The sequence below is a fragment of the Centrocercus urophasianus genome, unplaced genomic scaffold (assembly GCF_019232065.1).
Source record: "Centrocercus urophasianus isolate 14NV4802_14NV808 unplaced genomic scaffold, USGS_Curo_1.0 seq_15, whole genome shotgun sequence".
NCBI classification, from domain to species: domain Eukaryota; kingdom Metazoa; phylum Chordata; class Aves; order Galliformes; family Phasianidae; genus Centrocercus; species Centrocercus urophasianus.
This window is the reverse complement of record NW_024884697.1, coordinates 43,571,303-43,595,747: the sequence shown is the minus strand read 5'-3', so window position 1 is coordinate 43,595,747 and position 24,445 is coordinate 43,571,303. Positions and strand designations below refer to the sequence as shown.

The following is a 24,445-nucleotide window of genomic DNA, read 5'->3' as shown; positions in this document are numbered from 1 at the left end:
AACTCCCACAGCGTGGAGGCACTTGGGACTACTGATTTCCTCACTGCACTGCCTTTATGAGGGTTACAGGCATCAGTTGCCTGCCTTAAAATGGGATAGATAAATGAGAAAAAGTGAAAATAATCAGAAAAAAATCTGTTGCTGTATCTAGCATAGATTATTCCCATTTGTGTATTTCCTTCACCACTCCCATCTGAATGAGGATGAGCAAAGTATTCTCTGAGACAAGACTGATGCAATAGCTAGGAAACCAAAATTCTAGTTTTTACTAAAAATTCTCAGCCAGGCATTTTCCATCATCTCCACTAAAAGGGAATCCATGTCTCCAAAATGGAAGTTTTCCAGGAAATTTTTTTTCCATATCTGAAGGCATCTTGTATTCACAGAGCCACAAACAAGTAAATGTGAGCAGAATGACACTGATGTGTGTTTGGGTGAACAGCAGTTTCTGTTTCAGAGGAGAGGTGCAGGACTGCTTGTTGGGTTCATTTTATTTTAGGAAAGTGGAAAAATAGTTCTATATCCCTGAAAGGGATGAAGAAACACCTTTTGAAAAGTGTCAGTATTTACTAACATCCCTTATCTGTCTCATTACTTCCACAAGGGATGTACCACCACCCACCTTACTCCTTTGGCAACCTCTCCAAGCCAACTTGCTCCCTTTTGACAGCATTTTTGTAGAATCAGCTAAATGCTTGAGTACCTCGGGGAAGGACTGCTTGTCTGACAACTTTAGGTGGTTTTATACCACTGCTGGAAGCAGTGCACCTACCCACTAGGCCGTGTTGCACTCAAACAGTCAAGCAACTCACTGAACCGGTGCTTGCAAACGTAACTCATAGGTCTTCCGAAGCCAGTCAGTCATTGAAGGGGTATATAGCTATTTAATAAATGTAAACCATAACCTAGATATTTTGGTAACTAAAACATATCGAAGATTTGTCATTCCACACCAATGACAGTTGTATGAATGACGTGCTGTTTCTAGTGACACACAGCAGGCAGCTGGCCCAGCAAGATAAAATAAAGCTCTCGAAGAAAATTAGTTATTTTTGTCCAGTGCTCTTGATGTTTCATTTGAGACAGTATTTACTTATTCAATCAGACAGAAGTGAAAATAAAGACTGATGAGAAGTGTTTTCTTAACCTTTGGGAGCTCCACTTTTTCTTTCTTTCTTATCTCGGTTTTCTCGACTATCAGCTTGCTGCCACGCCACATCACTTTTCCACTAGGAAGTGGCCTGGGACTGATGGGAGCCAAACACTTGGAAATTTGAGCTTCGTTTGTTAAAACAATAAGGGGCAATGGCGGGAGAAGTTGGCGAGGAGTCTTCTACCTGATGTTTGCCGTGAGCTGGTCAGCCGTGGTTAATGGCCAAACGTAGAGTAATGGCTAGCAAAGTCGTAGGGACCAAATTTGTTGCATCAAAGGGTGTGAGGGTGTTGCATGCACCTGGGGATGGCCCCACACCGCTAACACCGCCCGTTCTGCCCCACACCTCTGCAGGTGATATACCGAGCCCTCTCGCCACCGCATGCTGCCGAGGACCCATACAGCGCGGAGGCCCAGGCGCAGCTGAAGGTGACCAACCTACGCGTGCGGCTGCTGGAGCGGCAGAGCTGCCCCTGCTACCCGCTGGAACCGCCTGCCCCACCAGCCCCACACTATGCTGTCTACGACTTCATTGTGAAGGGCAGCTGCTTCTGCAATGGCCACGCCGACCACTGTGTTCCCGTCAGAGGGTTTCGGCCTGTCAGGGCAGCTGGTGCTTTCCATGTGGTACGTACACAAATTTGGTGATGTTAACATTTCTGACTCTCTTCTACCCACATATCCTAACTAGCACTATCTAAGAAGACTAAATGCAGGGCATTTTGATGACAGAGAGGAGCAGGGGACATGCACTTCCCACTGTTCTTGGAGCATTCTCTGATACTGGTTTGGATTGTGAGGCAAAGGGCAGGAGGGCTCCAATTCTCACACCAAGACTTTCCATTCTGCCTCTCAATACTTTCCCTAGACAAAACCCCTGTTTTCTGGTTGTGAGGGGACTCACATCTGAAGGGTTCTAAGCTGAAATCCCTTGTGTGTGAACAAGAACCAAAGCCCAAAGGTGGCAGGCTCACAGAGTCAAAGAATCTCCCAAGTTGGATGAGATCCTTGAGTCCATAAAGATCCTTGAGTCCAAGTCCTGGCTCCGCATAGGACCACCTAAAAATCAGAGCATATGTCTGAGAGCTTTGTCCAGACACTTATTGAACTCTGGCAAGCTTAGTGCCATGACCTCTGCCCTGAGGAGGCTGTTTCAGTGTCCAGCACTCTCATGTTTGCACCCGGCCAGCCTGAGAATGCTCTGACTTCACTGCCCACAGTGCACTGTGCCCTTTCTGCCCCTCCTGGCTTGCCCTGAAGACACTGTGCTGGCAGAAGAGCCATGGCAAAAGCTGAAGCTGGCAAGTATAGTGCCCTGTACAATGTGAAGAAGGGAAAGATCATAAAAATGTAAGCCAACTACTTGAGATAAGGAGGTCTGGCATCTATCCAGCTCTTCAGAGAGCTCTCATTTCAGTTAAATTATGGTCTAAAACATGAAACAGACATCGTGTTTCCCTTCTAATAGAGCTAGTCTTGCAACATCTTGAAAGTACACAAATTTGAAAGCATGCAGCACTATGATTAATAAGCCTGTTTCATGTAGTGCTGCTCTGGTTTTCACAAATGTTCTCTGAGTGAAAGCCTTTGAAAGAAGCTGTTTGCTTGGGATTGTTTCTGTGTGATACGGTAGCATGGGAGTGTGATCAAGAGTACTGCTGAGAGTTACAGCAGAGCTTGAACCCAATTATGCGTCTGGTAGAGCTACAGCCTATAGAAATCACAATGCACAGGTAGCAGGTGGTGATGTGGGAAGGAGCCAATGCCAGAATTGCACTGAAAAACAAAACAAGAAATAGCAGCAAGCCTCTGCACCACCCCCTGGGGGAGTGGGAAAGTAAATATCACTTATAAACATGGCATGAGTCCCAAAGGTGACGTCTATGTAATGAGGCTGACTCATTTTGCTGTCCCTCAGAGCTGACTCCGCATGGCCTATGAAGGATGGGCCTGCCTAAGGGCAACCTAGCATGCTTTGCAGCAGGATCCTACTGGAGGGTCAGGGTGTGATGAGACATTTCCGCCACTAATATTTCCTCACCCACTGCCACTTTTTGCACTGTCAGATCAGGGCAGAAAGACTGCAGAATCTGTGGCTGCTTAGCTGCAATTCAAATTTCTGAAAACAGAGATTTTTAAGAGAAGTGTTTCTGTGTGTTTCACCTGGAAAAAGTCAGTCACATTACAGGTAACTCTGAAGATATGCTGTCAGTTATTCATGCATGAGATGAGGACTTCAGGGGTGGCTCTGTGTAACATTTACATGGGGGCTTTCGCAGACCCTTCACTATAGGACTAGGGACAGGAAAAGATGGGGAATGCATTACCAACTCTGAATGTGATTACAAAATCTGGCTCAGTTCTTGTGCTTATTTTGACCAAAGCACTCCTGATGAGCATCTCGTAACTTAGAGAGTTAGCATCAGATTTTGAGCAAGTTTAAGATTCCTTGTCTTAAAAGAAACCCACCCTTGTCCAAAAAAATATATCCGGTTTTTCTCAAACCCCTACTTGGTTTCAGCCCAGAGGCAAAATCCTAGCTGCAGGCTTGTTTTCAGAGCCTGCTCGCCCAGCAGAAGAACCATACGTGATATATTGATGTTTCTGCTGATGGAGGTCATCCTGGTAGCACTTGGAGCAGCTGCCAGGTCTTGGGCAGATCTGCAAAGCCACCTGAAGTATCTCATCCACCTCCCCAGCAGCCAGAATGAGAGGATCTGTCAAGGCCACCTGGGGATGCAGGGATGCTTCCTGCTGCCTGAGTTTGGGGCCAGCGCATCCCGCTCAGTTCAGGATCTCATCCTGGCCCGCTGCCACAGGATTCCTCCCATCATATGAATTTTTTTCTCAGTGGTTGGACCATTGTGCTCTGGAGAAAAATGTTCTGAATGGCTGAATGGAGGCTAAGTTTGGGTTGGCCATGTGATCATAAAATCATAGAATAGAATCATAGAATCACCAGGATTGGAAAAGACCTCTAAGATCATCCGGTCCAACTGTCCACCTATTACCAATATTTCCCACTAATCCATGTATCTCAGCACAACATCTAAACATTTATTTACTGATAATACTAAACCAGGATATCCTCAGCTGCAAGGGTGGGATGCAAAGAGGATGGCTCTATGAATGGAGAATAGCATGTTTTATCCCAGCAAGAGCAACTGCAGCTCTATCTCTGGAATGGAATAACCTCCTCTGTGAGTCATATCAGTGCAAAGGTGGACATTACAGACTCTGAACATTCAGTGTAGGAAAAAAGTATTTCACTTAGTCCTAACGGCACCAAGCAACAGCCAGGACGTGACAAAAGTTTCTGTGCCTTTACCACTGTCCAGCTGCAAACCCATCTGTGATCCTCCTCCTTGCAGAGGTTGCTTCATGGACACCACAGAGAAAAGCAATTTTCCTGTCCATCTTTCTTCAATCCAATTCCTCTGACAACTGAGGGGATTGTGGCAGGCCTTGTCCTGCATTCTTTATGCGAGTGGTCGCACCAGTGGAAGCCTACGCATCTCCATGAGACACCCAGTTCTACCAGTTGGAGTTTAGGAGTGGATCAGGCAGAAAGGTTTAGGTAGAGGTGCTTATATGTCTGCTGGATTTACATAAATGAGAAAGGAATTTGTCCAGGAAAGCTCTAGGTTTGTTTAAACATCAGAAATGCCATGATGCACCTCTAGGTGCATTGTGAGCGTGGAAGTGAGGTTGCTGCTCCAGGGGAGTTTCTGTCTTCACGAGTTGCAGAGAGGACCTAGCTACCCTCCAGTAGTGATGAGCACTACTCCTCAGCGTGCAGTAGTGCTGGCTGTCTCGTGTTGTCCACTGGTGTGCCCCAAACAGATGTCAGGGTGGTACATCTACTCTCCCTCTCATCCCCACTCCTCCCTTGTCATTTATTCAAAGGGTCCCTATCCATATCATACCAACACCGAACCCAATGCCTGTCAAGAAAAAAGCATGCGTGGACAAGCACGCCTAACACCATACCATGCATAATAGTTGGATTGGTGTGTGAGATGGATTACGGGGTGAAACACTGCAGTAAAGAAATGTAAAAAGAATCTGAGAGCAAAGAAATGGATTTACAGGCACAGGAGATGCCCCCTGATCTTCAGTGGCTGTGTAAAGCCTGGCTTTTGGGGCTGATCTATAGTGCAGGAGCTGCTACATCCATGCATTGAGCTATCGCAGGGTCATGCTGACCAGCTGAAGCACCCTGTTGGCCTGCTTGCCGCAGCAGCAATGGTCATGGTGTAGGTTAGCCTGGACATAGGCAGTAACTTGCAAGTCAGGAATCCAGAGTGAGGAAAAGAAGCCCAGAGGTACCACACCAGGCTTTGCAGTTCTGCGTCAAGGTAAGGACAAGTGTTCACCTGCCTCAGACAATCCCTGGCCTTCTAACATCCAAGTTGTTGTGTAGTTGGCCTGAGTCAACAATCTTGGAAGGCTGTATCCTTGGGGCTTCCTGCTTTTACCTCTGTGAGTTGAGTTACCATCATCAACTGATGGTTTCATTGTGTCATTGATAATACACTATTATTAACTCTTTAACATACACTGCATTCCCACTACTGCAGTCCTGTTGTGCACACCTGTCATCTTCATTGAACAAAAAGCCAGAACAAATTCAGCTGTCTCAATTTGTTCTTCCTCCTGTTTTCTCTTTCCCACAATGGCAGTTTCAACAACTGTCTTTGATGAAGACTAGAACCTGGGGATTAAGGTTTGTTTATATATACTTATATATAACCAAAGGACATGGTTTATTGGGAAATTTGGACTGGATGATCTTAGAGGTCTTTTCCAACCTTGGTGATTCTATGATTAAGTGATTTGAACATATTTAAGATGTTCGCAAAGCAATTTGGTGTGGTACTGCTACCTTATCAAATAGGTACTGCTGCAGATATGCTTCTACCCTTCTTTAATAGTCCAAAATGTTGTGTCAGTGTAAGTCAAGGATTTTTCCAGGAGTTGGGCTTTATCTTGTAAGCAAAACAGACAAGCCAGTTCAGGAAACTGCTCAATGAGTGCATTTGAATCAACATGTGGTTGATATATGCAGGTTGGTCAGTTGGTCTCCCTGGGCTCCTAACATCAGTATTGAATGGGCTGGGTTGGGGGGATGTGCTAAGGCTGGCATGCTGAGTACAAGAGCCCTTCTGCGTAGCTGGGCAGCAGGAATATCCCTCCCCCTTCCCACGTGGCTAACCCAATGGCTGTTGTAAATTGTTATTGTGCTGCTGACATCAAAAGACGTTGAAGGTCTTCCCCAGAGCCACTGACAGAAGCCTATTGTACAAGGAATAAAAAACAAAGACAGCCCCCACACCCTGAACAACAAACTTTGTATTCTTTCACAAGAGTGAAATAGGATATGGGAATTTTCTCATGCATAAATTTGGTTGTCTGGTACTTTGGGAAGTAGTACCAGCCTGTGGGCAGACAACAGCCAGTAGGCATGGTTTCTAAAATCGACACAGTGGCTTGAGTGCAACGCAGTTTAAAAGCCATTGTTAAAGACCAGTATGAATGATGTGCTTTTCCTTTAGACTGATATCACGCCTGTTTTCCAGGGAAGTAAAAAAAAAAAAAAGAAAAAATGCAATTTTAGCAGTTCCAAGCAAGCAAGTCTATTAAAAGGAGTTTGCTGCTCCCAGCTATTTAGCTCATCTGTGTAGTCTCTCAGGTCTTTGGGACATTGATTGTGTTTTAGTGTGCATTCGTGTTCGACTCTTTGTACAGTGGGAGAGTTCTTGTAATAGAAATTAATTAATATCAGGTGACTGAGTGCCTTTTTTCCTCAGCACAGCATTTCTTTCACTCTGCAACATTTTGGATAAATAGGGTGGAAAGCACTTTGTAAGACTCAACCAAAAAGCCCGCGTATTTGCAATCTGAAAGGAAGTGCTGGAAGGTAATAATTCAGCAACAAAAGGCTATGGAAGGAAGCATGCCCTAGCAACTGTCTTTGTATATAGAAATCAGCCACTCGTTTATCTTGCAGAAGTCAACTTTTGTAACACTGTTTGCATTGTGCCCTCTAACGAGTGACGTTGCGACTGGGCTGTCAAACTAAGAAGGGAAACAGTGTGAAAATGAACAGGGATGTAAAGACCCCGTGACAAAATGAAAAATGGTATGAAAAGGATTTTCTGCTTAACTGAGTCAAGAGCCATGTGAATGCTTAAAGCAGTGAGACACACAGGGAATTGTGTTTGTGTACTTAGCAATGCTCCATAGTGACCCCAAATGGATATGCCTTATAGTTAAATGTAAATCGAGGTGAATGAAAAGGGAGGAAAAATGTGCTCTTTCCACTGTCAGCCCATGTAGGTCCCATTGTGCCTTTAGAAAGATGCTGAGATGCCAGAGAAATGCCCTGGGCTGGTACCTCTTTGCCAGGCTGCTATCTCAGTCCTGGTTCCCCAGTGCTCCCCATCAAATCGGGCCTACAGAGGGCACCTGGCCTGGCATCCAGCTCTTGTATGCCCCTCACCTGCTGCCACATTTCTTTTCCTTCTGTTTTCTCCTTTCTCCTGTCTTTAGCTGTCACAATATCTCTGGAAAACTCAAAAAATTCTTGTCTGCACATGGGTTACAAGAAATGGCTTGTTAGTATTCAGCTCCTTTGTTGTTTCCAACACATAAAAACCTTTTATGTCATGCTGGAATTATGTAGAAGAAAAAAAGAGATTTTCTTCAATGGAATAAAGCTAGGATGGAAGGGGTTTTAAAGCAGAGCTGTTTTGGGGAATAATCATTATAATGCTATTGAAAGAGAAGAAATACGTCTTGCCCAAGGCGAAGTTTTTGAAGTGCTTAGCCTGACTTTTGTTAAATTTGTGGGGGAAAAAAAGAATAGGGAAAAATATATTAACTAAACAGTTGCAGAGAAAAACCAGAGAGCCTTTTTCCCTCCCCTCCACACCTCCTTGGGTCATCACCCTGAGCCCCCAGCCCACCCTGCACCCAGCTGAGTGGCTCTCCTGCTACTTTTCAAGCTTTTCTATACTACCTCAAGCTTGTCCATAGCACTCGTTTCCTTCCCCTGGGAGCAATGCAATTTGCAAGCAATCAGTACAAGGGGCATCCTGTCCTGCTCTGCCTCAGTGGCTCTCCCAGATTTAACTGATTTCCATTTCCATGCAGCTAGAGACTTTTGAAGTGAGTGTAAAGCAGGTTGTAACATCAGTTTGTGTAGGCATTTCCCTAAAGAGGGTATATGGGAAGTTTTGTAGAGAAATGTAAATTTAGGAGTGAGGAGTCTGAGAGTTTGAAGAGGAATGTTTAGAAGTGGTAGCAAAAATGAAAATGTAAAAACACGAGACACACTTTGAGAATGAAATATTCCATCTGCAAATTTGCTTTGTTTCTCTCTGTGTTTGCTTCTCATTCTTTCCACACTTTATCACACATATGAGCATATAGGCGACCTCAACTTGATAAGGCAGACAGAGCAAGGAGTATCTGCGGTGAGGCAGAAATAGCACAGAAAGCAATGTTATCTCAGCATTTGCCACTTTAGCTCAGATACTCTTGCGTTCTGTCGGATTCTGTCTGCATCAGAATGTTGCTCATACTGTCTGGTTGCTGTATTCTTACACTTGCCCCTGCTCCGTGATCCAGACATTCTAATAAAGCAGGAAAGGACCACTTGAAAGGTTTTTGAAAGATTTCACTATTTGCATTACTGATGAAAACTCTTTCAAGGACTTTCAAGGTCAGTGTTGAAGTGTTGTCTGTTCTGGTTATTTCTGACCCCTGTGAGACATTACCTGAAATTTATTTATTAAAAGGAAACAGCCAGAAAGTCGTCATCGGTGAGGGGCATTTGCAGTCTGCATGCGTGTGCAACTACGCAGCACACAGGAGTTGTTTATTGCATACTTAAGGTCCTCTCCTCTTCCATTTACTGTCCGTGTTTCTGACAGGAGCAGTTCACGGTGAGTCTCAGCAGCAGCCTATGCATTTAGAAAAGAGCACTGTTGTGAACTCTGCATCAGACATTGTGGCAGGAGGACGTGATCCCAGTTGTTGCCTCCCCTGTGTTGTGGCTTTCTCAGCTGGCAAGAGAAGTGGCAGCAGAACAGCAAGGCAGAATGCAGCTGAAGAGACCTGCTGATGGGGAGGCTTGCAGCTGAAGTTCCCTGAGTGAAACCAAACAGAGCAAAATGCTTCTGGAGTGAACAGAAGCAGGAACCATTTTACCCGTGACCACAGCATGACGGCCCTCTGGGTTTGACGGCTGCACACAGCACCTGTGCTCCTCGGTCCAGCCCAAGCTGTCAGTGGAGCCACACTGCCAAGGAGCCAGCAGCACAGGCAGCCAGCGCAGTCACTGTGGGACGCAGCCATCCACCACACTCCCCTGGATGAGGCAGGCCACCAGCCTCTCCAAGGAGCCATGACGACGGTGTCCTCGCTACGAGCTGTGGGCTGGGGCTGAGCGTGCCAAGCTGCAGCCAGGCCGCACTCCAGCCTCTCCCTCCACTGTGAGCCCAGTGGGCTGGGAGGTGTTCAGCTGCTCCAGAGCTCCATTTCGTCATGTCTGGGGGCGGCCGGGCTGCTCTTGCCCTCTGGCTGCGTCCTGTTTTCTTTGCGTTTGCCAGCAGCGTGATTAATGCCAGCAGCTGACAGGGCAGCTGGCACAAGCTTACCATGCTGTCTTTTCATCTCTAATTACCCCCTTGGACTGTGTTTTCTAGCTGTTCAATTACCTATCTGTCACAAAGATGTCTGACTGTCCCTCATGGTCTCTGTGCTATCTCTGGATCTTCCCTTGTGCTGCAAAACCTCTGCCTAGGACATTAGGTATCTGTGTCCTGAGGTTCTAATTTCTTTTTTCTTCTGCTTGTTGACATTGGCGATTGACCCTGAGGTTGTGACTGCTGCTGCTGCAGTGGTACGTTGGTGTTGTACTGTTTGGGAGGGAGAAAAAAGAAAGGTTTTTCAGTGTTTCCCAAGGATGCTTTGGACCTCGGCTTCTTTTAATGTCTCCTGGAAGTCCACGTGGGGATTGGAAACCCCCTGCTAAAGATCCCTATAAACCTCAAAGAAAATTAAAAAAGAGAAAAAAGAGATGTGATTACATGATATAATGACATATATGACATAGAAATGTTAATCTAACTGAAGGTATAAATGCAGAATACCCACCTTTGGCTGCACCAGTCAGCAGGCCCAGTGCTAGCCTTCCTCCCAGCCTATGTCCTTGCACTGGGTTGACGTCGCAGCCCTTGTGCCCAGGCACTGCTGTGAATGACCTCCACTCTCTTTTTCCCACCAGGTTCATGGGAAGTGCATGTGCAAGCACAACACTGCAGGACCTCACTGCCAGCACTGTGCCCCGCTCTACAACGACCGCCCTTGGCAGGCTGCTGATGGCAAAACTGGAGCCCCCCGAGAGTGTCAGTGTACGTGGCCAGCTTACATGTCATTTCTGTGGGTGGATGAAAACGCGAAGTATCCTCATGCCCTTGAAGGGCAGATGTGCCATTCCAAAATGCGGTTCAGCTTTTTGCCTCTTTTCTATGAACAATTTTCACTGCTTTAACAAATCTTTCTGTTCTCTTTGGCTTCATCCCAGCGTGCAAGTGTAATGGGCATGCCGACACCTGTCACTTTGACATGGATGCGTGGCTGGCGTCGGGCAACCGCAGTGGTGGTGTCTGTGACAACTGTCAGCACAACACAGAGGGACAGCACTGCCAGCGCTGCAAGCCAGGCTTCTACCGAGACCTGCGAAAGCCCTTCTCTGCCCCAGATGCTTGCAAACGTAAGTCAGCAACCTCTTACTGATGTAAGGCTTCTGCTAAGTAGGAGGCTGTCAAAGGTGAGATCTTCCTGCTCCGACTTGGAGCAATCTTCTTGCTTCAGCGAGGGATGGGAAGCTCTCAGCAGTATTCAATTTTAATTCCCTCATTGATGCTGTTTCCAAAAAGCGATGATGAGATTTGCAGGACAAAAGCCTGCAGATGCTGTTGACAAATCTGTCCCAAGAATCCCTGTAGGCTGGGGACAGGGAAAGAAAGATGATTCATTGACTCTCCCACTATTTTTGGAAAGCAAGAGCTGCATCATGCTTGCATGCTTCCTTGTTTAGTCGTTGCCATGACCCCAGAAGCAGGGTGCATTGCCTACGCAGCAGCAGGTGGGTATGGAAGGAGAAGCTGGAACACAAGTGAAGTGACACTGCAGAAGGCATAACACCAGGGGGGCGAGACCAAAGGCAGCCCACATGTGAAAATTAAATCTTTCCCAAGCCAAAGCAGCACTCCAGAATAGCTCCAGGGAATGCTGTAGGCAGTGGTGATGCACCATGGGGCACACAGAATCCCTACAGCACACTGGGGACATTGCACAGCACCTGGCTAAGCCAAATGTTCAGTTTTGCATCTACTTGCAGGGGCCAGACATTGCCACTTCCATCCTGTCCTGGACTGAGGCTCATCCCTGTGGCACTTCAAGCCCTCCCAGCTTCTCACAGGGGGCTTTCCCCTTTCTATCGCTTACTCTCTGCAAAGAGAAGCAGCCACAGCTGAATTGGCTTTTTTACAGACCTGGTCTCTCTACAAAAGCAGAACTGACCACAGATCTTCATTACTTGTGTAAATAATTATTTCACTGCTGTAGTATGTACACAAGTTTGGTTTTTAGACAGTGGATATAGTTGCTTTTTAAGGTCTCTACATACTTGTGTACAGATCCTTTCCCTTGGTAATTATTGCCAGAACTTATGCAAAGAATTTTTGTTTCAGAATCTTGTTAGTAAAAAACACATTTAAATCCTGCACTTAAACCTCTTGCACTTTTTTCAGTATTTACAAACTTCAGAGTATAAAGTACTCAATCATTCCAGGGAGACAACTTTCCCTGGCAAAGACTGCTTCCATGAAAATGCAGGGAGTATCTGATGCTGTCCCTGCAGAGACTGTGATACTGTGAACACAGAAACCATTTCTCTCTGGGCACTGAAACTCTTCGTCTCCCTAGGACTCTCCATGGTTTCCCTATTGGGTTCCCTCTGGCTAATTTGGGGCTGCCCATGAGGGTGACACTGCAGCCAACCCAACACACCCAGTGTGCTGCCTATGAACTCCCTCAGAGCTGCCCTGGCCAGACTGTAGAGCAGGGGTGGTTTTTTCCCCCACCACAGCATTTTCCAGACCCTGCAGCAGGTTAGGGCTATTTGTTGTAGCTCCAGCTGAACAGTGAATGGTTAATGACTGTTAAATTAAATTATATAAGACTGATTACAGCCCTCGGCTGGAACATTTCCAAGGACCGTGCCGTGGTTTGCAATAACGAGGGACAAGGGGGATGCCCAGTTATTCTTTCAGAAAGGCCACAGCATTGCCTGCTTGCTTCTGGCTCACAGCACTGTTATTGCTCAACTGTGGAGCAGCAATGAAAATTTGAAAATGCCAAAGTCAAAGTAAATAAGAGAGTTGTTAAGCCATAATCTTTAAGGATTCTTTAAAGATTCGTGTAGGTGAAGAGTGTATATTATATTTGCCTAGGAGTGAATGTGCACCAGATTGAAGACATTCTGCCCTTTACAAGAGCAATCTGATGACTTGCCCCCTGTCATACCTATCTGTCCTTTTCTTTACTTCCCCATGAAGCTTCAGCAACACTACGATTGCAGATAATAAATCAGCTTTTATAATTGGCAAGTTTAATTTTTGCTTTGAAACTGTAGGCTTTTGAGGGTAAATATTTGTCATATCCAAAGGTTAGATGGCAGCTCCAGAAACCACACCAGTGCCAACGGCTAGGGGGCAAAACGCAGCCCACTGGTCTCACTGCCTTTCAGTCCCTATTGGGGTGTGGGGACAGGCAGTTGTTTCTTCACACAGGCACAGAAATCTCATACCAGATGTAACCATGTGGTGCAGTGAGGAAAAGTGCCATTTTTGATGAAGAAGGAAAATGCAAAATTAGAGCCCAGGGATGAAGTGACTTCAGTGTACTTAGGATGTGCCCAAAGCAATTTTGTGTGATGCTGCTACCATACCAAATAGGTACTACTGCAGATAAGCTTCTACACTTCTTTAATAGTCCAAAGTGCTGTGTCAGTGTATGTCAAGGGCTTTATTTTCTAAGCAGAACAGACAAGACAGTTCGGGAAACTGCTCGATGAGTGCATTTGAAGCAAGATGGGGTTGATGTATGCAGGTTGGCCAATTGGTCTTCCTGGGCTCTCAGTACTGAATGAGCTGGGTTGACTGCCATGTTAATGATACTGCTTATGAGTGGAAGGGAGAACAAACAGATGGAGTTGTGGTAGGTTTCTCCTAGTCCTAGCCCTTACCAGCGGGATGGCCCTGGTGTGTTTTAGCTCTGCCCTGTCCCCAAAACTCAAACTGAAACTTGTGCCTTATGCTTGCACCTCCGGTCAGCATAAGGCCCTCTGCCTCAGGACTCAGGATCCAAAATCTGAAGCTCTCCATCAGTCAGTGGAGAGTGGGTGGCTGTCTGGCAGTGGGACAGGAGCAGTCAGGAAGGCTGGGGGCTGCACAGCCATGTGGAAATGGCCCATTCTTACAACACCTCTCTGTGGCTCCAGTTAAAGCATACAGCCAACTATGTTCTCATTTTTCGTTGCCTGCAGTCCACTGTAAGCTCACTGCTGTGTTTTCTATATCAACTTTTGTAAATTCAATGTTTTCTTCTCACCATTAGTGTTGCTATCACCATTAAATTTTCCATTAGGGAAAAAAAAAAAGGTAAGAAAGCATCAACTGATGTGTATAAAGCATCAGCCCTAATAGGACCAGAAGTGAAACTCAGCTGAAACTCAACCAAGATTGGACTGAGTCTCTCTCTGAGCACGGAGAGTGTCAAGTGCTTGCTATTTCCCCTGGAGGGGCTGAGGAATGCCATAAATACTCTCTGCATCTAGCAGGAAAATAGAGCATTTGGATACATGTGTCAGGTGTAAAACATTTCACAGGCTTCAGGAGAAAGGTATGCAGCTCTCACTGAGCACCATTGAAAACTATGCTATTAAAGGTACCAGCGTTCACTGCCTGCAGCTAGTTATGCAGTTTGTGGAGAGGCTTTCTAATCTTTTAATTTTATATAATTATATTTGTTTGGGAATGGAAAGGGCGGGGAAAATTTGGGGATTACTTTAGCAAAGATTTTGGATTTGCAGTCTTCTCTAAATTGACTGCCAATATTAACTCATCCTTTAATATTTTGAAACTGCGCTCCAGATATGTCAAAGCCCTGAAACCACAAGCACGTCACCAGAACAAAATGAAATGTAATTGCACAGCAGTATTTTAAGAGAAAGTGAGGTTCTGTAACACGTAATGGCTCTTCTCTTCTATTGTCTTCGCAGTTGCAAAGTAAAAATATTTGCATTAGCATTTGGTAAAAAATTTCCCTCCAAATGAAAATTTTCTCAGGAAATTCAGTTTTTATGTAAATTGAGATTTAGGCAGCAGTATTTCAGGGGGGATTTTTATTTTTTTCATCGTTCAGATCACCAAAGTGGAATGATTCACATAGCCCGGTGATGCCTGGCAATGTTATCCGCTTTCACATTTTGAAACAATGGCTTTAAGAGATGTGCTTTTCGCACTCCTTTGATTAAACGGCCATCAGGAGCAGGGTGTTCAACCTCCAGTTGGCCAGCGAGTCGTTGTTGCCGTATGACTAACGCCATGTGTCCTCACAGCCTGCTCCTGCCACCCGCTGGGATCGGCCGCGCTCCCCCTGGGCCCCCGCACCTTCTGTGACCCCAGCACTGGTGACTGCCCCTGCAAGCCTGGTGTGGCAGGGCCACGCTGTGACCGCTGCCTGCCCGGATACTGGGGCTTTGGTGCTGGCGGCTGCCACCCCTGCAACTGTGCCCGGAGCTGCCACCCTCTCACTGGCGATTGCCACAGCAGCAGCAGCAGCAGCAGGTGAGTGGGGGCTCCAGCTGCCCCCCAGACCTCAGGCAGGTACTGCTCCTGCCTGATTTATGTGCCTTCTGACAGCACCTGTTCAGCCAAGTAATCGGCACTGCCAGGGATTGGGGGAGGAGGGGACATTGATGCTGTGACTCCTTTGGGTGCTGGACACTGGCGTGGTGGCACTGCTGGCACTTGGTGCTGGTGTGAACAGAGCAGGTGTTTTCCATGCCCTCCACAGTTTTTTCCTCTCCATGAGCAAAATAAGATCCGCAGGGAGACCTGAGCACCCAGAGACCAGAGCTAAACGTTGCTGTTGTTACAACTCAGTTTGCATTGACTGCACTGGATAGTCAAGCTCTGATTTCTAGAGGCAGAACATGTGAATGACACCCCAGTGTCTGGATCTCACAGAATGCCTTTTTGCCATAGGGATAATATTTTTATCAGAGAAATCCCTATTGCACATTTTAAACCAAAAATGGATTCACGACCCACTCTGGCAACCCTCAACCTGCTCATTTTCCAAAGTCGTCTCTTTCAGCTGTGTGTGTTTAACAATGAGATGTGTGGCAGAGCTGCAAGGATGGGCCATGACTTATGAGTGCTTTCTGCCAGTGGCAGGAGGATGGCTGACCCTCTTCCTTTCCCCCAGCAGTGCAGATGCGAGCTGGCAGCAAGAAGTGCTGCCCTTCCAGCCAGCACTCAACGAGAGCAAGCCCGCCTGGGGATGGGAGGATGAGCAGGGCTTCTCAGCTCTGAGGCACTCCGGTAGGACCACAGCCCCATGTGCTCCCACGTGCTCCCACATCCCTTCCACTGAAATGTCCCACACCAGCATGCAGCATCCTACTTTGGCATCAGCTGCACTGAGGGGGCAGTGAGAACTTGCCTGTACTCCAACTGCAGGTCCGACTGTGGTATTCCTTCTCCCCAGCCCTGCTAGGTTGGACAAGGCAGTGCTGGAGCTGCAGTGCTGCGGTGAAGCAGCCTGGCCCCACAGCACTGCACAGGCTGGTGACAGCCACGTCCTCCTTCAAAACCACTGCACATAAGCAGGGCAGGTATAATTTCCTGCATTTGCAGAAAGCAGCACAATAAAAATCTTGAGGATAGGATAATTGAGTTAATTGAGGGGAAAACTCCATCATTTGTCTGGGCAACTTAATCTGAAACGTAAATAAGTATAACATGTTATTCTTTGTTCTGAGATCACGGAAGTCATTAATCTGCCTTAACCTCGGCAGTATTTCCTTCTAAAATTGTGTCTGGGACATTACAGTGTGGAAAATACCACAGGAAAAGACATGCATGTTATTTGCATCCTGAGACCACATAATGAAGCCTTTGTTTCCCTTCTCTTCAAATTGTAAACAAGGAATAATTGCCCTCAGACTAAGGCTATGTTCAGCCCAGATCTGAGAACAGGGCATGTTGAGGGGGTTGTGGACCACGTAAAAACCCCTAGTAGATCCCAGTGATGCAGCCAAATCCCTCCTGTAGTATTGAGGCTGGGCCATGAGGCAGCAGCCACCTCCAGCATGCCCTTTTCTCCCCAGCCAGAGCCACGTAACTCTCCTGGATGGTAGCAGACACTTCTGCTCCCCCAAACCGAAGGATCTCTGCAAGGATCCCCGCTGGGAAGTACAATCCACATCTGTTTGCTTTGTTTTCTTCCCACAGGTAAATGCGAGTGTAAAGAGCAAGTTTTGGGCAACTCCAAGGTCTTCTGTGGGATGAAGTATACCTATGGTGAGTTGTGGTAGGTGATGGAGGTGTGCAGGAGATTCTACAGGAGTATAATGCTGAGCAACTCTTTTCTCTGCAACTTGCCAGAGGGGAGCAGCAGTCTGGAAGCAAACTTTAGCATTCAGACACTGATGATGTTGTTACTGTATGGGGGATAATGAAGGCCCAAAGCCTATGTATCCCCATGCATCTCAGCATGTTCTCAGCAATGGAGCATGCCAGCCCTGCAAATTCTTGGGCTATTTAGTCTAGGGACAGAACTTTGCCTCTCCAAAAGCATGCAGATATCGTGGTGCCTTGTCACACTGAGTGAACCATCTCGTTCCTCTTGCTTCCAAAGTGCACTTGTGCTGAAATCATGGGAATGCAAGAGCTGTAAGTGCCTTGAGAGTGCCTGCTCTCTGGATCCAAGGCAGAGTAGAAGGCACTGATACTGAAAACAAGTCACCAAATAGTCACTGAAGAGTCGCTCTTACAGACCAGCTGCCTCACAAACAGTGTAGAAATTGCCAAATATGAATTACACTGAGTGGAAAGAGGGACAGTGATAACCACCAAAGACATTATATGGAAAAAAATGTCACTGACAGCCACAGGGAGCTTTGTCCTGTCAGCAAAGCTGAGCTGTTGCAGTGGGGTGATGGAAATCACCTATGTGGGCGTAGCACGTTGGATTTCAGCGAATGAGAGGAGATACCTTGTTTCCCTAGACCTCTCCGGTTTGTTCTGGCAAAGCACCTCCTTTGTACTGCTGCAGAGTAAGGACTGCTTTGTGCAGCACTCCCTCCCATCATAGCTTTCCAGAGGCTTTTTGCACCTGTTTCATCTTGCACTAAAGCTGAAAATGAGCAGGGAGATAATCCGTGCTGCAGTGCTCTGCGGAGCAGCCCACAAAGGGAAGTTCAAGGGGCCGCCAGTTGTTGAAATATAGCCCTGGCTTAGTGATGTCAGGAAAAATCTGATTTTGCTTTGCTTTGCTTTCTGGCTGTGACAGTCACTGAGTTTTAATCTTGCAGAAGATAAGAAATAATAATTTTTTAAAAAGCACAAAAAAGCCAAGTTCATAAATCTTATCTAAAGTGCACTCAGGCTTGCTGCCCTTTCGTCACTCAACATGCAAGGTGTCAGCTCAGCTGGAGAAAGATGAATTATGGGGCCCACTGCAAGTGCTGTAGAAGGAAAGGTTTCCCTGTGCTTCATAATCACCGAATCAAAGAATCACAGAATGGCCCAGGTTGGAAGGGACCTCAAGGACCCCCTGTCACACGCATGGCCACCAACATCCCCATTTAATACTAGACCAGGCTGCCCAGGCCCCCATCCAACCTCGCCTTGAACACCTCCAGGGACAGGGCTTCCAAAACCTCTCTGGGTAACTTGTTCCAGCACCTCACCACTGTCATAGTAAAGAACTTCCCCCTGACATCCAAACTAAATCTTCTCTCCTTCAACTTAAAACCATTTCCCCTTGTCCTGCCATTATCTACTGTTCTGAAGAGTTGCCTCCTGTCTGTAGGCTCCCTTTGGGTACTGAAAGGCTGCAGTGAGGTCACCTTCTTTTCTGCAGGCTGAACAAGCCCAGCTCCCTCAGGCTGTTTTCATAGGGGAGGTGCTCCAGCCTTGTGATCGTCTTTGTGGACCTTCATAACATGCAGTGCTGAGTAAAGCACCACTGTGGACATCAGCATGGTCTGGAGGTGACTGGTGTGTGGGACCTGGGCCCTGACACTTTGCTGTGTCAGGGCTGCCAGCAGATACACAGTGCCCCAGTTCTAACTCCATCCTACGCAGGAAATTGGTTGGGGTGTGCCTGTGGGTATCTGTGAGCTCAAGATTGCCTCAGTCCCCACCAACATCTCGGTCTTTGCCACTCTGTGTTGATGTGGCAGTTCTGCAAAGAGGGAGGACCAGGGCAGGATGGGGACAGCACTACCCACTGCCAAGCCCTGCAAAGCCTCAGTGCTCATCCCTAAAACCAGGGCTTTCCTCTTGATTTCCAGAAGTGCTTAAGAAGCAGAAGTCTTTGCCGAGGGGGAAAATTTGGCCTTTGCAAGTTTTGATGCAAGAAGCATTGGGCTAACTCTGGTGTAATGAAATCATTGTTTCAATCATTGCTCTCACTGTTTCACCCAGACTTTAAATAGTTTATATATTCCTGATTTTTTAATTCGTGTCTTCCCAGTGATAAAGACAAAGATCTTGTCAGCTCATGACAAGGGCTCCCATGCAGAGGTCAATGTGAAGATCAAGAAAGTCTTGAAGTCTACAAAGCTGAAGATCCTGCGGGGTAAGAGAACGCTCTACCCTGAGTCCTGGACTAACAGAGGCTGCACCTGTCCAATCCTCAATCCCGGTAGGTTTGACCCCTGGGAAGTATATCTCCTCCACACTCCCACAGATTTCATCCTCTTATGCTCCCCTTTTCATCCCCTTATGCTGATGAGTTTAAGCTACAGCCTAATGTTGATTAAATTCTTGGCATCTACATCATTTGAGTTCCAGCATCAAACTCTATCCAATTTGAATTTTGAAGCAAAAAATACACTTCATTCTGTAGATTTTTAAACGTACAATCGCTCTTCATGAAGCATAGTAACAGCACTGCAGCTTTATTAGAATAGGTGTATTCCCACAAGAGTTAGATGCATACTGTGCCATGTATGTGACATATCTTTTTAAAACTAATGCTAATTTGAATCCATAAAAGTGCATTTAAATCTAATCTTAGGCATGACATTTTACTGAAGATAGAATCTAATCACAAGGGAAGATGCAACTTGCAAAGTAACATTAATTCACATCTTCAACTTTCAGAAGAGGCTCTCTTATGCTGTGTAAGGCTTTGGCTTCACAGTTTTTCCTCATCTTTCATTGAAATGAAGTGTAATCAGTGGTGGGTAAACAGTGCACGCAGTATCCAGTAGGAACAGGGAAATGCATACTCCAGGTTTTCTTTAACAGAGCAAAACTAAGATCCAGTTGACACACCTTTCTTTACAACTCCGAGATAAGCCAAGAGTTACCAACTAATTTGGATAAAAGATTTTCTTTCTATAAGGTGCATACTTTACCTGGAAATCACTGGTTGAAGCACTGACTTCAGTGCTGAGACTTATTCTACGTGTGCATCTTTGGGAGCTTCCTTCAGGGGGAAGGGGCTCCTTGCTAGGCTGGGCATGCAGGAAGGTTATTCATTTATGAGGTATTTGCTGTCTTCTTTCATGTCCACCGAAGAGACTGCTTTTGGCTTTGAAGGCAGTCTGCTCTGATAGTACAGCTGCAGTCAGGAGGTCTCCTCAGGTGCAAGGGTCAGAGAGATCAGCAGCACTGAGCAGGACTTCACTGCTGGAGCACAGCAAGACTTTGGATAGTGGTAAAACACCATAAATCTGCTATTTTAATTTTCCATATGCAAAGCAAATGCACACAACGTGGCTGCCTTAAGACAAACCTGGAGGAAAGCTACAGAAACTGTCTGCTGCACACAGCAGCCCCACACCTGACACCCAACCCTGTGACACCATAAGCTTCAGAGGAGCTTCCGTGGTTTCCCCAGCAGAGGATAGAGCAGCGAACACACAGCCCATTAAGGCCACAGCCACTTGGGTGTCAGCAGAGCAATGGAGGTGCAGTTGTTGGAATCCCATCAGTACAAATTCATTTCAGATTTCATATTCAAAAGCATCTGTGAAGCTTGGGGAATCTCTTGGTTCTGGGAGAAAACTTGAAAACATACCTGAGTGCATCTTAAAGAATGAATCACTTCAAAGGAGAAAAAAAAAGCAATCCAAAATACTTTTTTAAATCTCATTCTTAGCTAACACATTCATTTCTGGATAGTTGGCAGTACCATAACAGCAAAGTTAGCCCTCTCTCAGAGTAAGAGCTTATGACCTCCAGATGAATAAACCATCAACAGCAGGATAGAAAGCCAAGCTGACATGAAATAATTTCTTGACATTAGCTGTAATGGAAATCACATCTCCTAAAAACATAGAGATGAAAGATAAAAGTAGAAGAAAGCAAAACATATTTTTACTGTTTCACAGTGCTGAAGTGACACCAAATGGAGGGTAAGCTCTTAAAAGTTCTGGCAAAAAATAGAACCTCTGCACTTCTAACAGATCTCCACAGGCTGCTTCCAGATGATAAATGTACCAAGGGTCCTATGAGGAAACAGGCTGGCCTTTGGGGAGTGCAGAGAGAGGTTGTGATGTCTTGGCCATCTGCAGGAAGCAGTAGCCCTTGCTAACTTCCTAGTCCCTCACACATGCACAAGAGGAGCTCTCCTTGCTAGCAGTGCGGACAAAGCAGCCTCCAGTCTGGCTGTGGCATCTCTGTTGTGTATTTTATCTTTTCAGTGCTGTAAAGTCAGACTGAAAATCTGGAAGGATGAATGTTCCTCTCGAAAGAGAATCAGCAGCCAAAGCAATAATTAGCTTTCCCTCTGAAAATGTGGGTCACATTTTTTTCTTAAGAGATTTAGGAGCCCTTAAGAAGTGATGTTTACAGCAGCAGGATTGACACAGCCAAAATGAAGGTCTTGCATAGGCTGCTCCTGCCATGCAAATTTCCTGTGTTTACTTGGCAGAAGAGAGGATGTGTGTGCCCAGAAGCTCAGATGAAGCAGATAACAAATTGTATTGAATTAAAGAAAAACACACTTAACCTTTAACTAGGGGACACTGTCCCCTGGCCACTGCCTCCCTTTATTCTGAGCAGCAAAACAAAAGCCCAAGAAAACATAAGCAGAGTGCCTGCTGCGCCCGGTGGAGGGGCTGGGAGTCCCCTTGTGGCTCTGGGATCCCTGTGAGTTATGCCCTAGAGTCAGGAGCAGCTTTCCACTCCAGTGCTGCAGGTGAGGAGGGCTCTGAGCCTGTCCAGGTGCTCATCCTTCTGGCACAGCAAGAGAGAGGCTGGAGCCCACAGAGCTGTGGGGGCTTTGTGTCCCCAGGGATGAGCACAAGCCAGTGTGAGCACAGCACAATGTTCCAGAGCAGCTTCCCTCCCACTGTGCTGATCTCTGCCTGAGCCTTGGCTTCTGCATGTCAGAAAGGCAGAAGTCAGTTCAGGCACCCTGAGCCAAAATCTCAACTGCTTCTGTGATAATCCAGATAATATTGCGCCTGGCTACCCTCATATTCTTCTCCTTTATATGCATGTTCCAAAGCACTAGTACATTAATTGCACCCAGGTAGCATTAATAGCCCTTCCCCCAAACACAGTGCTGCGCAGACCCTGACCACTTTGCTGGTTTGCAGGCTTGGAGTACCTGGTGGCAGGACACGAGGATGTCCGGACAGGCAGGCTCATCGTCAACATGAAAAGCTTTGTCCACCAGTGGAAGTCGGCTCTTGGGAGAAAGGTCCTGGAGATTTTAAAAAGAGACTGCAACTAGATACATGTGGCCAACTAGGGCATTTCTTCATGCACAGAATGCAAGAGCCTTCGCAGAGGGAAGGCCTCAAGGATGAAAACTGGAACATAAGAAAATAGCGCCAAAGCGTGTAGCAAGGCATTGCGATTTGTAGGCGCTGACTGATTTAACCTTTCCTGGCCAATGCCCATTCACTCGCCTGTAGCTTCCTTGCAAGGCACTCCCTGAGCCCAGGTTTTGTTGCGTTGAGGGGAAGAGAAGGAAGGGCGACCCTTGGTTTGGCCCCAGATGAGAGGTGATGAGCCACTGCCAGTGCCACCAGGATGGATCTGGGGTCACTTCCAGGGGTTCCAAAAAGATGCTGCAGAGCAGCAGGAACACGTGGCTGAGAGTGGGGTGCTGCTGCCCTTCACCTCACCATGCTGTCAGAGGTTTTGGGGCTCTGCTCCCTGCCTGTGCTCTCGAGGGTGGACCTGCTGGGTGATGTGAGTTCCTCTGCCCTCATGCACATGTGGTGGCTGCCGGTTCTCTGCCACCTCGACAGAGAAGAGCTGGCTCCGTGGGACACAGTGTCTCTGAGCTTTTGTCCTTGAAGTGTTAAAATATGAACCCAGCCTCCTGTAAATATTTCATTGTATAAAGCACTTTACTACCTGCCACTTCATGGTGTGGAAGGCCAGACTGTGTTTGGGAAAGAAGAGGTTGAAAACCTTCCTGAAACAGAAGCACTCCTGAAGACGCACGGCATAAAGGGAAGGACCAGCCTGGCATGGCCACTCGGAGCATCCCGGGGTGCAGTCTGAGGGATAGAAAGCATTTGCACTGAAGTCCCAGCTTCAGACCAGCGCTTGGGCTCCGTGGGCAGGACTTGGCAGTCAGTACAAAAAGAAGAGACTTTGGAATGAAAATGCAATTGCCAGCGTAGGAAACTGCCCACAGGAGGAGTGGATCTGAAGAATGGAAAGGACTGCCATTCACATATCCCCACCCAGTGATTCACGATGGGCCTGGAGTTTATTTTATTTTTATGTTAGTATTTAAGACCGAACACTCGATTCGTTTTCTTCTGTGATATTGTTTGCAATATGTATGGCCACTACACTTCCACATTAACACCCATATGGAATATAGCACAGTTGACTGCAGTTTTCAGCACTAAAGTATATCTTTTCTGTAAAGCGTCTTTGAAGCACACTGCATAGTATATTTTGCTCATGAGTATGAGAGGAAAGAAAAGGCAGACATGCAACATCATAAGAACCACAAGCCTACCAATATGCTTTACATATGTATTTTTCTTTCAAAGTCCTGTGGACTAAAAAAAAAAAAAAAAAAAAAAAAAAAAGATACTATTTTGGTAATTTGTTTTTATATCTCATGTATGTAATAAATATATAATGATTTCAACATTCCAGCAATATGGTCTTCATGCCTGCTCTGAAGAGCGTACTAAGGGTGAGGAGAAGCTGCTGTGGGAAGGTAACATTCTCCATATGAGAAAAAGTCAAACCATGGAGATGGCTCACAGAAATCCAGCTTCGTTTGTCTGGGGGGGTCGTTGCTCTTCTCAAAGCTGACCAGATCTTTGCCTCCATGCAAACCTGGCTGAGCTGCAGAGCAGTAACAGATAAACAGCAGGTCAGGGACAGCTGAAATCAGGCTCACTGCCTACATGAAAACTATAAAGGAAAATAAAAGGTGTGGAAAGTGAACACTGTGGCAAAAGATGTGCAAGAGCACCACAAAGTGAAATCAGGCATCAGAATACACGAGCGAGAAGGCAAAGGCTTCTTCAGAAATGGGGCTGCTGGTGACCTTGACTTGTGGATGTGGACTCTGAAGCTGGCTGAGCCAGGCTGTAGTCACAGCTCCACAGTGTGAAGTCCAGCATGCAGACATCACACTTGCTGCCACCTTGAGTGTAAGCAGCACTGATAAAGAGAAGAGCTGCTGATGCAGGCAGAGCTGGTAGCTTCCCAAAGCAGAGCAAGGAGAGCTGAGAAGGGGAGCATCCAGCCTTACCAACACATTTACAGGTTTTCAGCCTCTTCTTCCTCTGAACTCAAATCCCATATTGAGGGTTATTAGGGCCAGGCATAAAGTAAACAATCTGCCATCACTGATGCCTGTGGAACAAAGCAGGATGAGTCACTCAGATTTGCCCATTGGTTTTCACTAGCCTGAAGCTTGGTGCCTGGAGGAGGCAAGATCACCTCCCAGCCCAAGTCCTGGCAGGCTTTAGAACTGCTGTCCTCT

General features: G+C 46.5%; 1 protein-coding gene across 3 annotated transcripts in view; it reads left to right on the top strand.

Moving 5' to 3' along the window:
* NTN4 (netrin 4) overlaps nt 1–23,525 on the top strand; it is a 35,523-nt gene extending 11,998 nt beyond the window's left edge. Inside the window, exons 3-11 of one of the 3 annotated variants that reach the window (XM_042816268.1) lie at nt 1,508–1,780; nt 9,091–9,102; nt 10,446–10,572; nt 10,746–10,934; nt 14,847–15,075; nt 15,719–15,834; nt 16,747–16,815; nt 18,995–19,165; nt 22,074–23,525. In XM_042816268.1, coding sequence (XP_042672202.1) covers nt 1,508–1,780; nt 9,091–9,102; nt 10,446–10,572; nt 10,746–10,934; nt 14,847–15,075; nt 15,719–15,834; nt 16,747–16,815; nt 18,995–19,165; nt 22,074–22,210 — 1,323 coding nt within the window. In that variant the 3' untranslated portion in view covers nt 22,211–23,525. The remainder of the gene's footprint in view (nt 1–1,507; nt 1,781–9,090; nt 9,103–10,445; nt 10,573–10,745; nt 10,935–14,846; nt 15,076–15,718; nt 15,835–16,746; nt 16,816–18,994; nt 19,166–22,073) is intronic. The other 2 variants (XM_042816270.1, XM_042816271.1) reach the window with 2 other exon arrangements.
* The last annotated feature ends 920 nt before the right edge of the window (nt 23,526–24,445 follow it).